Genomic DNA, 16,143 nt, shown 5'->3' with positions numbered 1-16,143 from the left:
CACAAACTTGACTGATTGTCATTTTCCAGCAAATAAAGATTACAACATCTTGTTACTACAATATTGTGTGTGATTATGTTGATAGAGATAAATCAATGGTTTAAAAACAATGTTACTTACAGTCATTTCTTTCTATATTTCTCTGGAAAGGGTTCTTCACATCAGTGTGTTGGCAGCTTGAATATACTCTGCATTAGTTGGACACCTGGCAGAAAGGTAGAAACAAACTCTAAATTAGAGTTTTTTTTATTTTGTCTAATCGTATTCAGATTGTGAATTGATCATAGTACAGTTGTAATAGCAGAGGTGGTAATAATTATTATACTTACAGGATGTATTCTGTACTCTATTGTACAAAAAGGACGCAGATATAAACTATCATCTCTGAAGGATTCGCCGTCGATGCGGTCATCGTTTTGTCTCACTGTAGGGGAGACCGGGGATGGTTGTAACAATTTTGACCTTTCTGTCTATAGCTTGTAGTACTTTGAAGTCAGTGTGTTCAAAATGTGATCCAAACTAGTTACAAGTGTCTGCTATTAAATGACATAGCTATTATCTTTGCAACACAAACAGAAAATGCATGGTTTAGTTTCAAACACGAGGAGTGAAATGTTACAATTCACCCCATAGTCTGGGTTAGTTGTAACATACCCTGGGGTGAGATGTAACATTATGATATCCACCGGGGTGATATGTAACATAATGAAATAAGGATTTTGACAAAAAAAATATTTTGAAAGGTTTTTATTCAACACTGACTTTTCAATATAACTAGTCATAGTAATTACCATTATAAATTGAACTTGAACTCAAAAATTGTTTGTTTGTAAGTGTTAGTATTGGCCATAATAAAATTGAACACTTGAACATTGTGTGTGTGTGTGTGTGTGTGTGTGTGTCTGTTAAAGTAATTGACCATAGGAACTAAATTAAAGAACTAAATTAAAGAATTAAACGTTTGTGTGTTACTCTCAGTCATAGTAATTGACCATAATTAAACTTGAACACTTGAACATTGTGTATGTGTAAGCACGTTTGTTACTGTTTGAGTATTGTTGTAGTTGGGTTTCTTTTCATGTAAGCTGAAAACCAGTCTGCTCCAGCCTTTAAAGATTCATCCCATGTCTTTGGATATTTGCACTTATATTTCACAGCAAGCTGATACGCAAGTTCTCTCACCTGTAATTTTAATCACATACAAATTTCAGTATTTTCAATATTTCCCCCATCTATCCATCTCTATATTTTAAACACTGCCACCATTCTAAATTGATGATTTTCTCTGAACTCCTATTATATCCCTATTTCTACTCTTTATTCTACTTACCTCACGTGGACACAGTCCATAAAATGCATCAGCTGCCTCCAACAGATACTCAGTAAGTTGTTTTTCTTGTTCCTCAGTGAAGACCCTCTTTCCACTGTGGTAGCCTACTCTCGGAAGTTCACCTGATCCCTTCTCTTCTAACATCCTCCTCTTTTTACAGAATCTGTACAAGGTTACATGGCAAATACCATACAACTTTGCCACAGATCTTATAGACTTTCCCTTTGTCTCATCTGATGCTTTCCTCAAAATTGTGAGAGAAACCCCTCTGTCTGTCTTTCTCTTCCAAGACCTAGGCATACTGAAATTCAAATAAAACATATATAAATTTAACTAAATTTTCTTGGGGTAGGTTATAACGTTTCATTGTTGTTACAACTAACCCAGAGTCTTGTTGTTACAACTAACCCAGAGTCTTGTTGTTACAACTAACCCAGAGTCATGTAGCCATGAACTAGCTCACCTTACAGCTAACAGGCAAAACATTAGCACTAACAACTTGCATGGAAAATATCTACACAGACAGACAATAAACATAATAAAAGTTTGAGGAGTTTAACTACAAAGCAGAAATTCCCATAACAAAAACAAAAAAAGTAAAAAAAGTTACTTTCATACCTCAAAATTGTTTTTTCCACTCTAACATGTGCTGTGTCTCCAACAGGGCTCTACTTTTTCACATGTGGAATAAGAACTAAACTGAGCATGTGCGAAGTGAATCAGGTGATTTGTAACTAGTTCCTGATTGGACATATTGGAGTTGTTACAACTGACCCGTGTTACAACCATCCCCGGTCTCCCCTACATATGTCTGTCAACAACAATAAACTAATTACTAAAGCTGCAAGATATAACGCAAATGAAAAATTATGATCGTATTGTAACAAACTTATCTTAATATACATATTTGTGGTATATAAAGTATAGATAAACGTATAAACAATAAATAATTACCTCACGTCTTATCGCCGCCACCTTGTCTAAGGAAATTACGTAAATGTATATTTACTACTGATTGGCCAGCACAGTAAAACTCCTTTCACCAATGAGAAACCTTTTGACACGCACCTTCCTTTTGGCACACCTTGCCCCGTCCCCTACCTTTCGGCGCGCCCATTGCTCCAGGCTACAGCCATTAACTGAAACCACAACTGCTTTTAATTAAAAAAAGTTCAGAATTGCTGTTCAAAAGGCTTCTTCCTGTGACCAATGAACATACGCCACGTCACCATCATGTGTGTCACGTGCCATGAGGAAGTGGAGCAGGTGCGCTGAGCAGACGTGCAGAACGAGAACTCCTTCCATGAGCAGTGCGCTTTCATCTCATATTTGTCTGCAATATCTCAAACTTACTAATGCAATATAGTTGTGCGTGCATATAAAGTAATCGTATTTTATTGTTCTTTATATAAATCTGCTGATTGTTTGATCCTGCGAGTGAGATTTCTCTAGCGCTATCCAATGATTTCTGTTGATGATTCATCCAACACAGAAGAACTAAAAATTAAATAAACCCTAAATGGTTAACTAGTAACAATATCCAGCAAATATTGTACAATTTTCTAAAACATTCTGAAAATCAATATTCAAACACCATGAAGTGAAATACATTAGAAATAATAGTTCATCCACACTGAAGATACTGTCACCATTTGCTCACCCTCAAACCTGTGAGATTCTTTCTTCTTTTGAACACAAAAGAAGATATTGATGTCTCTGTGTGGTTAATGTCTACTACTACTATGGCTACAAAGGTGATTCTCATGTGTACAGTTCATTCATATGAATGTTGCACTACTGGTTAATCATAGGTTAGTCATATAGTCTATAACACAACCCAGAATCTGCTCATTTTAGTTTATAGTCATGGAGCTGATGCTTGGATTGATTTCACAGACTATTACACCATCACACTTCATAAGATGAACCGTTCTGAACTCTGCAGAACGTGAGAATAATCAGCTGGCATTCAAACACAATCTCATGCTTTCATGAGCAATAGATCACCAACAACCTTAAAGTTTAATATTATCATTACAATTTCTGATGCTAAATATTGGAGAAATGCCACAAACAGTTCACAGATGTTGAATCCACTTGAATGTGTGGTGAAACGTCTTGAAAATAAAAGCTGAGTAAAATAAAAGCTGAGTAAAAAAAACACTAGAATATGATAACATTGATTACAGAGAATAAACAGAAACACCACATGCATTTTTCACATGTATTGATTCTTTGAATTTAATTAATCTGTTTTTGCAGAAATCCTGCCAGCAGGGAACCCTGTTAGATCTGAGTCGGGAAAAAAGAGAGGAAACATCAGACTCAGATGTGAACATGAGGACAATAATATTGTTCAGATTGATTTAATCACTCGGTCAGAAATCATAGAAGTGTGTGAGACTGAAGAATGTAGAGGACGAGTGTTTAAAGAAGGAAACTGTGACGTCGTCATCAAGAATCTGATCTTCAGTGACGCTGGGAAATACACTTTGAGAATCTATTACAATAATGATCAGACAGAGCTGAAGCCAAATAATGATCAGATAGTGCCGAAGGAACCAAAGCAGTGGACGTACCATCTTCATATTCATGGTGAAGACTAAACTGATCAAACATCAGCATCTGCTTCTTTAAATGATTACATTTGGTCACCAATCATAAATCTGTGTTTATGGTCTTGATTGATTGACAGCATTATAATAATGATTAATATCTTTCTGTTTCTCCTCAGATGAGATTTCTGTGAAAACAGGCGAGGAGCTAAAGATGTCTGTTCTGGTGTCTGATGCTGATAAAGTGAAGACAAACTCTAGTGGAGAGTGGAAGGAGGTTTGGACGAGAGATCACGGGGTTCAGAGCGACCGAATGAGTGATACTGATATAAACCTGATCATTAAATCATTTCTGGACAGTGATGCAGGAACATACAGAGTTCTGGACACTGAAGGAGAAATCTTGATCACAGTCACAATCACAGGTGAGAGAAACTCAGATATGAGGAAATATTATTTATAAAGCATTTGGACAGCTGAGGTTTATTCATCATGATCTGAACATTAACAGAAATATTGATATTAAACTGTGTGACTTGCTTTTCAGCATCTGGTACAGAATCACCGGAAAAACACAGATATAGACCAAACGAATGACACTGGACAACACAGTAAGTTACACAGACATTGAGAGCTTTACAAAATCATCAAGCAAGTTTAATAATGAAAAATGAGTTTTTTTTTTAAATATATGCTCTCTTCCCATCTTCCTCTCTTCCATCTGTAGAGAACTGGATTGTGTCAGTTGTCGTGTGTGTCGTGTGTTTGCTGATTCTGGCTGTGATTGTGATTCCTGTCATCATATGGAGACGTCAGCACAGAGATCACACACAGCTTCCAGCAGAAGAGACACAGGAACTGGAGAAACTATAATGATCTTCACTGAACACCTGAGATCCACTGGTTACTTGTGATGTGTCTTCAGTGCCAAGACGACTCTGTCACATATAACAGCTACTGGGGAGATATCCCAGATAGCAAATGACATGTGGCCCAGTTCTGGCCCACATCTCCCATATTCTTCTGGCCCACATACACACCAGAGGACATGGTACAAAAATGTAAAAAAATCGAATAACATTGCAGCTTCATAACAGGTCCGTGTAGGACAAATAAATGTGTGTATGTATTTATATTACGTGTCCTGAAATATTGTGGGCGTCCAGTACTCAAAATAGTTTTAGAACCACTGACTGGTAAAGTAAGGTGATCTGCCAGGACGTGTCTTCAGAAAATGGTCACCTGGTATAGGCCATATCTGGCCCACACACAACAAGCCAGAACTCAACCTAAAACCGGTTTGTCACACATGGGCCGGATCTGGCCCACACACAACAAGCCAGAACTCAACTTAAAACAGGTTTGTCACACATGGGCCGGATCTGGCCTACACACAACAAGCCAGAACTCAACCTAAAACCGGTTTGTCACACATGGGCCATATCTGGCCCACATACAACAAGCCAGAACTCAACCTAAAACAGGTTTGTCACGCATGGGCCGGATCTGGCCCACATACAACAAGCCAGAACTCAACCTAAAACCGGTTTGTCACACATGGGCCGGATCTGGCCCACATACAACAAGCCAGAACTCAACCTAAAACAGGTTTGTCACACATGGGCCGGATCTGGCCTACATACAACAAGCCAGAACTCAACCTAAAACCGGTTTGTCACACATGGGCCGGATCTGGCCCACATACAACAAGCCAGAACTCAACCTAAAACTGGTTTGTCACACATGGGCCGGATCTGGCCCACACACAACAAGCTGGAACTCAACCTAAAACCGGTTTGTCACACATGGGCCGGATCTGGCCCACATACAACAAGCTGGAACTCAACCTAAAACCGGTTTGTCACACATGGGCCGGATCTGGCCCACATACAACAAGCCAGAACTCAACCTAAAACTGGTTTGTCACACATGGGCCGGATCTGGCCCACACACAACAAGCTGGAACTCAACCTAAAACCGGTTTGTCACACATGGGCCGGATCTGGCCCACATACAACAAGCCAGAACTCAACCTAAAACCGGTTTGTCACACATGGGCCATATCTGGCCCACACACAACAAGCCAGAACTCAACCTAAAACAGGTTTGTCACACATGGGCCGGATCTGGCCTACACACAACAAGCCAGAACTCAACCTAAAACCGGTTTGTCACACATGGGCCATATCTGGCCCACATACAACAAGCCAGAACTCAACCTAAAACAGGTTTGTCACGCATGGGCCGGATCTGGCCCACATACAACAAGCCAGAACTCAACCTAAAACCGGTTTGTCACACATGGGCCGGATCTGGCCTACATACAACAAGCCAGAACTCAACCTAAAACTGGTTTGTCACACATGGGCCGGATCTGGCCCACACACAACAAGCTGGAACTGACACTAAAACCAGCTTGATGTGTGTGGGCCAAATCTGGCCCAAATGACCTCTGCCACTGCCAGAACTCAGCCATATGTGCCATATTTGGCCCAGATAAGGCCCGGAAGTGTATGCTATCAGGGATGTAGCCTAATGTTCTGTTAATAACCAGCAGAGGACAATAAACACATTGAGACTCAACCAAACTCTCTGAAAGCTTTCAGCTGTGTGTGAATTATACTTTCACTTTCGTTTTTATTTCAATCTCTAAACGTTTTGTGGTTTATGAAATTTAGACAGACAGAATATAAAGCTCATGCAGAACATTTACAATGTAAGTTTTTATCCTTTTGCATATAAAGCTTGGGTGTTTTTGTGTTATTATACCAATAGTTGTGTTATTTGGGGAAAAGAGTTGCCTGCTAATCTGCTAATAATGCTAAGGATATGTATGTTTATCATTATGATGATGATTTTTATTAGTGGATTATTAATGTAATTCTTCACTGTTTACTGATTGTAATCAAATGATTTGTTGCTAGCAGGTTACTGAATTGGAGATTTGTGTTTGAGGATTACACTGAACATCTATAAAACATATACAAGTTTATAAACCAGAGATGTAATGATGCTGAAATAAAACCCAGAAGTGTTTAAAAAGTTTAAATGTAATATAATGAGAATCACAAGATGAACTGTCTTCATCATCATCCAGAGATTTGTATTATTCTTTATGAATCTGCTTTGAAAGAGCATGAACTGTGCAGAACTAAACAAATGAAGCACTTTTGTAAGAAACACTTTTGTTGATATCTCAGGTGTTGTGCATTTTTTGGTACAAAATCTGATCATTACCAATGCTAAACCTTAAATCATATCTGCAACTATGTCAACTATTTCAGACTTTCAGAAAAACTGGAGTGTTTCCTAATAAAAACAGGATTGATGGCGAGAACATGACAAGGTGCTTTGTATTTGAGATTCAGTGGCATGCGAAAGTTTGGGCACCCCTTGCAGAATCTGTGAAAATGTGAATCATTTTAACAAAATTAGAGAGATCATACTAAATGCATGTTCTTTTTTATTTAGTACTGTCCTGAGTAAGATATTGTACATAAAAGATGTTTCCATGTAGTCCACAACACAAAAAATGGCTGAAATTTGCAGGTCCTGCAGATTCTTTAGTTTTCCAGCATCTTTGCATATTTGAACCCTTTCCAGCAGTGACTGTGATTTTGAGATCCATCTTTTCACACTGAGGACGATTGAGGGACTCAAACACTGCTATTAAAAAGGTTCAAACGTTCACTGATGCTCCAGAAGGAAACAAGAGTTGTGGGATTCTTCCGGGGGACACCGAGGCGTTCCCAGCCGAGAGACACAGTCCCTCCAGCGTGTCCTTGTCTTCCCCGGGGTCTCCTCCCGGTTATTAGTCGTGTTTCTACAGCAATTCTGAACTTTTCTAATTAAGAGCAGTTATTTGAATGAACTTACAGCAATCATACAATGACCTTCTTTCCAAGATGGAAGTAAAATGACATCACTGTTGAAATGTCCTCCTTTAAAGTAGATTAATCCACACACACACACACACACACACACACACTTTAGTCAAATAAAGTACTATAAAGTACACGTCTTGATGCACAGAGAAAAGCTGACAGGAAAGTGATCCTCTGGTTTGCAGAGAGAGGTCAGAGGTCACTGAAATGTAACTTCTGCTCACCCAGACTTGAACTTTTCTGTAACACAGAGTTTACACACCAGGTTTTTGTTTGTTTGACTAAATTAATTCTACACTGTATTCTGTTGAGATGTAATGCTTGAAGTGGACGCTGCAGTTATCCTCAGAGATCCATTCGTATGAGCATTACACTGAAAACTGAATTCATGAATTAAACCAAATGGTTCAATTGCATTACATTATCACGTAAAAAAAAAAAAAAAACATACAAAACATTTGTAAAATATAAGAGCAGGTTTTGAAACAACGACCAGCTTTGTTAAAGTCAAACATAATCAGTTAAGAGTTTTAACTAAGACTGTAGCAAATCTATTAAAAGTCTGAATTTATCGTTTAAATATCAGTGCAGTTATAATACACACATATTTTACATAACTTTAGTCACAATACCTGCTTATGGCCTTCAGTGTTCATAATCTGAGCGTAGATCCTAGAGATGCATTGCAGAAATATTGAGCTAAAAGAATAAGACACAGTAAAGATGTAAACCAATTAAATAACCAATAAAATAAATAATGCATCAGATTCCTCTGGAGGTTTGTCCAGGAGTCTGAACACGGTCAGATGCTGCGCTTGGATGTCCTCGTCAGTGGGTTTGGTGAAACACATGCTCATGCTGCACTACATCTACATCAGTCTCATCTGTGATACAGTTCTGAGTTCTATGCTTTAACACATGCAGAACATCTATCATGTAAGTTTTCACTTTTGAATATAGATCCAACTTTTGTGTGTTGTGTTGTTAACAGTGTTTCTGTTTGTTTGTGTAAAACTAAACCTAGTGAAGGATTGTCTGTCTCTGCTGTATGAACATTACTGTGGATACGAGGATGATTATGATTATAATTTTACAGTGGGATTATTAATATAAATGTTCAGTTGTTCTACCATGATTACTCGGATCGGTGAAGGAACATAACTTCTAGAAGCTCTTGCTTGTGTATTAAGACTTTGGGTTTGACTGAATCTGGACCATTCTCAATCTGAGGATTACTCTTTAGAAATTTAGAAAAATGTATTATTAAACAATTATTTAAAACGTTATTGATGATAAAGATGAATTTTGACACTGTGTCTGTAACATATTGTATATGTTATGCATATATGAGGTTATGATGACATCTAGTGGTCATCTGATATAATGACATCCAGAGTCACGTGTGAATGCTTTGTTACTGAAGTCAGTTGAATAAAGTTATGTGATGGTGGAGCAGCTCGTGTCCGTCTGTCCGTCTCTGTCTAAAGAACAGAACAGTGTCTTCATTCGACGAGACAACATACAACAGAATCACCTCTGATCTATAAATGTTCTCTATTATATATCAGTGAATAGGATTCTGTAACAGCGGTGCAGTGAGCGGATTCACAACAAACTCTCTCACAAATCGCTCACTCGTTCATTCATTCTCTAATCCCTAAATAGTGTATGACAGCTGCGAAGATATCAGGAAGGAGTGAACCAATAAGTGAACATGGGCCTGTAGCATGAAGCTAGAATAGTGTGGTAAAGAAAGTTTCAGTTCAGGAGATAAACAGTTAATTGTGGATTTGCATTATTCTTTGTAAATCTGCTGTGAAAGAGTATATTTTAAACTATATATTTTCTTGGTGTTGATTTGTATTTATGTATGAATTAAATTGTTTTACTATTTTCTTTTACAAAGTTCAGAAAAATAATGCTTTATTGAATATATTATGATAAAATGTGTATTTGTTAAATTAGTTTACATCTGCTGCTCAAACTGTTGAGATCAGACTGAAATCATCTTCTTCAGAATAAACTTCAGCTGACTTTATCTGGACTCACTCTGTTTTTAACCAAATATCTGTGTAAGATATGATCTCACAGAATAACCAGCAGAGGACAATAAAGACCGATCATAGTCCTGCAGAGACAAGACAGTCATACTCCTCCTTTAGTGGGAGGAGCCAAACACAGACTCTCCTTTAGTGGGAGGAGCCAAACACACACGCCTCCTTTACTGGGAGGAGCCAAACACAGACTCTCCTTTAGTGGGAGGAGCCAAACACATTCCTCTGAAAAATCCCTGTATGGGAATGATACTTTCAATTTTGTCATTCATATCTCACTAAACGTGCCGTGGCTTACGAAATTTAAACAGCCAGATTGAAAAACTCTTGTAGAACTTTTACAATGTAAGTTTTTTTATCCTTTTAAATATAAAGCTTGTGTGTCTTTGGGTTATTATACCAATAGTTGTGTTTATTTGAGGAAACGGGTTGTTGATGCTATTGATGCAAAGAAAATGAGTGAACATGTTTAACATTATTCTGATGAACAAAGATTATGATGATGGGTTTTATTAGTGTTGTTATTAATATAATTATTAAAATGTTCTACATTGATTTCTCAATGCAATCAAATGATTTGTACGTTGATGTGAGGATTGTTTGGTTACTCTGTGTCTGTTTGTGTCCATCATGTTGACAAGGTGAATAAGAAATACACACACACACACACACACACACACACACATATATATATATATATATATCAGACATGGGGACTTGTGACTTGGTGATTTGGACTCGAGTCGACTCGAGTCGCTATTTTTATGACTTGTGACTTGACTTGCCAAAAAATAAAATACTTGAGACTTGACTTGGACTTGGAAGTTAAAGACTCGGGACTTGACTTGACTTGAGACAGGATGACTTGAATGACTTGAGTGTTAATCACATCATGTTTTCAGATTGAATATAAAATTTTATTTTATTTTATTTTTAAAAATAAAATTGATTACTCAGCTGGAGCGCAGGCTGAGAATCGCGTTGTCATGACTGGACCAGGACACTATCATCAGTCATGCCCTCTCTACCTTACGCACACCACGGCCACTTAGATCAGATATCACATCACATCAACATCTCAGCTTGAGGGGTACCGAGGGTCATCGCTTTTGTCGTCAATAATTCGCGCCTAAAAACGCGTGGAAATCGCTAGTTGCGCCGCTTTCTCCTTGTTTCCCAAGCGCTCGGGCAGTTGCGCCCCTGAGGTGTCTGCTGTTGCTAAGCAACCATGACGCGCTCTCTCCATGAAGACGCGGGAATTTCAGCAAAGGATAAATGGATTTGCAGCACTAAAAATCGCTTGCAGTAGCTCTGCTACTAAATTTATTTCAAAATGGCAATCCATATACAGCTATGATCAACTGTTCCTTCATCTTGGCTGAGCTTTCAACGTTGTTACGGGAAAGGATGAAGCTGATTGGTTGGTTCTTGTCACATAACTAGCGGTGCGCTTGCGGCTCTCTGAAAAGTTGAGATGTTTTCAACTCGACGCGGTGCGGACGCGATTGGAAAAAACGAGCGTGTTGCACCGCGTGTGCGTCACGACCGCGTTGCTTCCATTATGAGCGCGCATACCGGTGGCGCATACATGGTGGGATAGGCCACATCGTGCTCGGCTTGCAGACAAGACTCTCGAATCTTATATTTTGCAAGTGCAATACCTTGTGATAGAGGTAATGACTTACGGATATACTCTGAGAGAGAGAGAGAGAGAGAGAGAGAGTGTGTGTGTGTGTGTGTGAGAGAGAGAGAGAAACACACTCGTGCTTCACCTGATGAAGGAAACCCAAACTGAGTCTGACTCCAATCACAACCCCAACATTCAGAAACTAATTGACAAAAATCTGAAGTATAATTATGATGAAAAATGAAAAAATGAATTTGAGCTCCAAACCAAACTCCAGTGTTATTCGGCCCTAAACAGAACCACAAAACTGGCAAATTACTTATCACTAAAGCAATTAAAAGACAGACAAATCCTTTCAAAATATCAACTCAGTGATCATGATTTGGAAATAGAGATTGGTAGACATAAAAGATCCTGGCTACCGAGAGAAGAGAGACTGTGCAAACACTGTGAGCTGAATCAAACAGAGGATGAGAAACACTTCCTTCTTGTCTGTCCCAAATACAGCACTACAAGAGAAACATTCTTCCCACAGTTTGAAGCTTTGAATCCTTCATTCTTGTCTCTAAATGACTCAGAGAAACTACTCTATATACTTGGAGAGAATGAGACGGCAGTCACAATAGCTGCTAAATATTAATACACCATACACACCATACGAAAGGGATCATGTATTGTATTCAACTGTTTTATTTGATATTCTTAATTGTATATAATTACTATTATTAATATTAGAAATAGTATCTGCTGTTGCTATTTTTATTGTATTGTATTTTATTGTAATCATATTTTATATTTTATTCTGTATCTAAATGCTTTGGCAATACTGTAACTCAAATGTCATGCCAATAAAGCAACTTGAACTTGAGAGAGAGGAGAAATGTAAGAAAGTTTAATGTTGTATGTAAACTGTGTTTGAGGGGAAGTTGTGGCCTAATGGTTAGAGAGTCGGACTCCCAATCGAAAGGTTGTGAGTTCGAGTCCCGTGCCAGCAGGAATTGTGGGTGGGGGGAGTGCATGTACAGTTCTCTCTCCACCTTCAATACCACGACTGAGGTGCCCTTGAGCAAGGTACTGAACCCCCAACTGCTCCCCGGGCGCCGCAGCATAAATGGCTGCCCACTGCTCCGGGTGTGTGCTCACAGTGTGTGTGTGTGTGTGTGTGTGTGTGTGTGTGTGTTCACAGTGTGTGTGTTTGTGTTCACTGCTCTGTGTGTGTGTTCACTGCTCTGTGTGTGTGTTCACAGTGTGTGTGTTTGTGTTCACTGCTCTGTGTGTGTGTTCACTTCTCTGGGTGTGTGTTCACAGTGTGTGTGTTCACTGCTCCGGGTGTGTGCTCACAGTGTGTGTGTGTGTGTGTGTGTGTGTGTGTGTGTGTGTTCACTGCTCTGTGTGTGTGCACTTCGGATGGGTTAAATGCAGAGCATGAATTCTGAGTATGGGTCACCATACTTGGCTGAATGTCATGTCATGTCACGTCGTTTGAGAGAGAGAGAGAGAGAGAGAGAGAGAGAGAGAGGTGTTCAGAGAGAAGTCTGTTGGATGTTTAGCTGTTATTTGTTTTATGGACTCAATGTTGAAAATGTAAAACATTTCAAACGCTGTTGGCAGAAGTGAAAAATAAATAATTTTATGAAGTTTTTATAAGTTTAATAAGTTTATGAAGAATTTTGTTTGATTCCATGATGTATTTTACTGAACATGAGTATTTACAATGCAAATCCAAATTATTTTAATTTACTGACAGTTACTTATATCTTGTCTTTTAACTTTATTAAGATCAGATTCTGCAGGTAAAATTACAATAATAAGGTTACTTGACTTGACTTGCCCAAGAAACAAATACTTGGGACTTACTTGAGACTTGAAGGTTAAGACTTGAGACTTGCACATGTGTGACTTGGTCCCATCTCTGATATATATACTTATAATATTTATAATACCAAATATTCAGATTATAGATTGATGTTTCTTATTAGACTTTTTTTAATTATTTTTTTCATTTTCAAGATCCACGTGTTAAATATTTAAATCCTGAAGGTTTGTAGTCTGTGTATTGTGTGAGTTGTGTAGTGTTTGATCTCAGATCAGTATTTTCTGTCTGTATTAATGTGTTTGTGATGTGTGTCTGTATCTGTCTCTTATTCTCATCAGGTTCAGATGCTTCAATCTTCTTCTGCTGCTGTTTTGTCTGGTTTATCACAGCGGTCAGTGTCATTTATGTTCATAAACTCTATTTATTCTTGGTGTTCAGTGTCAGATTTAGATTCTGACTGAAGCTGCTGTTTTCTGTTCATTCATGAAGCAGATCTCATTAGTCATTAGTGCTTGAGATCCAGCATTTAATGATTTTATTTCATGTAGAGACGATGAAGTAACCTGAGGTTGAGAGTCTAGATGAAGAGCACAAAGACACAATAGATCATGTTTCTGATGAGCAATGAACATCCTTAATATTTACATTCATTTCTGATCTGAAATATTAGAGAAACTCCTCCATCAGTTCACAGATGATGAATCCACTTCCACTGAGATGAAATATCTTCAGCAAAAGACAATACAGCTGACTAAATTAACTCTTATTAGAATATTTCATAATAACATTGATTTCTGAGAATAGACAGAAACACTTGTATTTTTCATTACTGATACATATTGATTTAATATTTATTGTCTGTATTTTCAGGAAACACATATAAACCTGTGTCAGGAGAAAAGAGAGGAAACATCAGACTCAGATGTGAACATGAGGACAGTAATATTGTTCACATTGAGTTATTCCATTGGTCAAGAGACATATCTGTGTGTGAGACTGAAGAATGTAGAGGACGAGTGTTTAAAGAAGGAAACTGTGACGTCGTCATCAAGAATCTGATCTTCAGTGACGCTGGGAAATACACTTTGAGAATCTATTACAATAATGATCAGACAGAGCTGAAGCCAAATAATGATCAGATAGTGCCGATGGAAAACAAGGAGTGGACGTACCGTCTTCATATTCATGGTGAAGACTAAACTGATCAAACATCAGCATCTGCTTCTTTAAATGATTACATTTGGTCACCAATCATAAATCTGTGTTTATGGTCTTGATTGATTGACAGCATTATAATAATGATTAATGTCTTTCTGTTTCTCCTCAGATGAGATTTCTGTGAAAACAGGCGAGGAGCTAAAGATGTCTGTTCTGGTGTTTAATGCTGATAAAGTGAAGACAAACTCTAGTGGAGAGTGGAAGGAGGTTTGGACGAGAGATCACGGGGTTCAGAGCGACCGAATGAATGATACTGATGGAAACCTGATCATTAAATCATTTCTGGACAGTGATGCAGGAACATACAGAGTTCTGGACACTGAAGGAGAAATCTTGATCACAGTCACAATCACAGGTGAGAGAAACTCAGATATGAGGAAATATTATTTATAAAGCAATTGGACAGCTGAGGTTTATTCATCATGATCTGAACATTAACAGAAATATTGATATTAAACTGTGTGACTTGCTTTTCAGCATCTGGTACAGAATCACCGGAAAAACACAAAAACACAGATATAGACCAAACGAATGACACTGGACAACACAGTAAGTTACACAGACATTTGCTGATTCTGGCTGTGATTGTGATTCCTGTCATCATATAGAGAGATCCACTGGTTACTTGTGATGTGTCTTCAGTGCCAAGACGACTCTGTCACATATAACAGCTGCTGGGGAGATATGTGTGGTTAAAATATATGATGTGTGAGCTGACATTATTAAGAGATGAAGTCTAGTAGAAAGCAGTTAGTATTATCTGAGATCATCAGAGATAAAGATGATCATCTTCATGTTGATTAGCTCTGATCGTTCACTCTGAGATCAGCAGAATATGAATATGATCCTCACAGTATAACAGAGTAACTCATCTCCTGATTGTTCTGTCATTTCTATGTATTTCTATGTATTTCTATAACACATCTGTTGAAATATGTGTCAATGTGAGGAAGAGGACACACAAAGTTTCTTTCCATTTGAAACATCTTCAGAGTTTTTTCTTGCTTCTGTTGTCTGTTACTATTCTTTGTGTCATAGTTCAGTAAAGACATTTAAGTCATTTTTATAAACGTGCCTCAGGAAAAAACATTACTGGTGTACTTTCTGAGACAAATCAAAGGCACTGATATATTTTAAGATCAGTTCAGTGCAAGTTTCTTTCAGCTGAAACAGCTCAGACTGAACTTTAGTCCAGGACTAGTCTTAAGTCTTGTCTGTGAATCCAGAGGAGTATGTGTTAATGTGAGACTGATGTATAACTGTGGTCTGTGTAACGTCACATACACTATTTCAATTCATGTTACAGCATGTAAAGAAAAAAAGAGACATGATTTATATTTGTACATTTTTGTAAAGTGCTTTTATGTAATATGATAAACATTAATAATGAATCAAAAGCATCTCCAAGATGCTGTTCATAGAGTTTACAGTATGTTGTATGAAACCTGAATATTTCCATCTGTACTGTTGTCAAATGTCTTACTAATAAACCACATTCAGTATTAAAAACTACACGAGACATTCATGAGGACTTTTAATAGATATTTTGACAGATTTAACACTTGATCTGATGTAGAGACTATTACTCAGTGCTTTATTATTGGATCTGTATTGTGTTCTGTTACAAACCCTGAGATGATTTCAACTCTGAACACTGAA

General features: G+C 37.9%; 1 protein-coding gene across 1 annotated transcript; it reads left to right on the top strand.

Annotated features, from left to right (window-relative positions):
• Nucleotides 1–10,033: 10,033 nt before the first annotated feature.
• Nucleotides 10,034–15,092, top strand: LOC132134179 (uncharacterized). Its single transcript, XM_059546961.1, has 5 exons — nt 10,034–10,168; nt 13,605–13,657; nt 14,137–14,454; nt 14,594–14,839; nt 14,962–15,092. Coding segments are annotated over exons 1-5 (750 nt in total). The 5' UTR covers nt 10,034–10,166.
• The last annotated feature ends 1,051 nt before the right edge of the window (nt 15,093–16,143 follow it).

This window comes from Carassius carassius, unplaced genomic scaffold (genome assembly GCF_963082965.1).
Source record: "Carassius carassius unplaced genomic scaffold, fCarCar2.1 SCAFFOLD_121, whole genome shotgun sequence".
NCBI classification, from domain to species: domain Eukaryota; kingdom Metazoa; phylum Chordata; class Actinopteri; order Cypriniformes; family Cyprinidae; genus Carassius; species Carassius carassius.
The sequence above is the reverse complement of the archived record's forward strand: the minus strand, read 5'-3'. Positions and strand labels throughout refer to the sequence as shown.

Bases quoted from the DNA above. Each gene is read 5' to 3' on its own strand.
- LOC132134179 (XM_059546961.1), top strand. The intron at 14,455-14,593 runs GTGAAGACTAAA...GTTTCTCCTCAG, and splicing joins GTACCGTCTTCATATTCATG to ATGAGATTTCTGTGAAAACA. The intron at 14,840-14,961 runs GTGAGAGAAACT...CTTGCTTTTCAG, and splicing joins GATCACAGTCACAATCACAG to CATCTGGTACAGAATCACCG.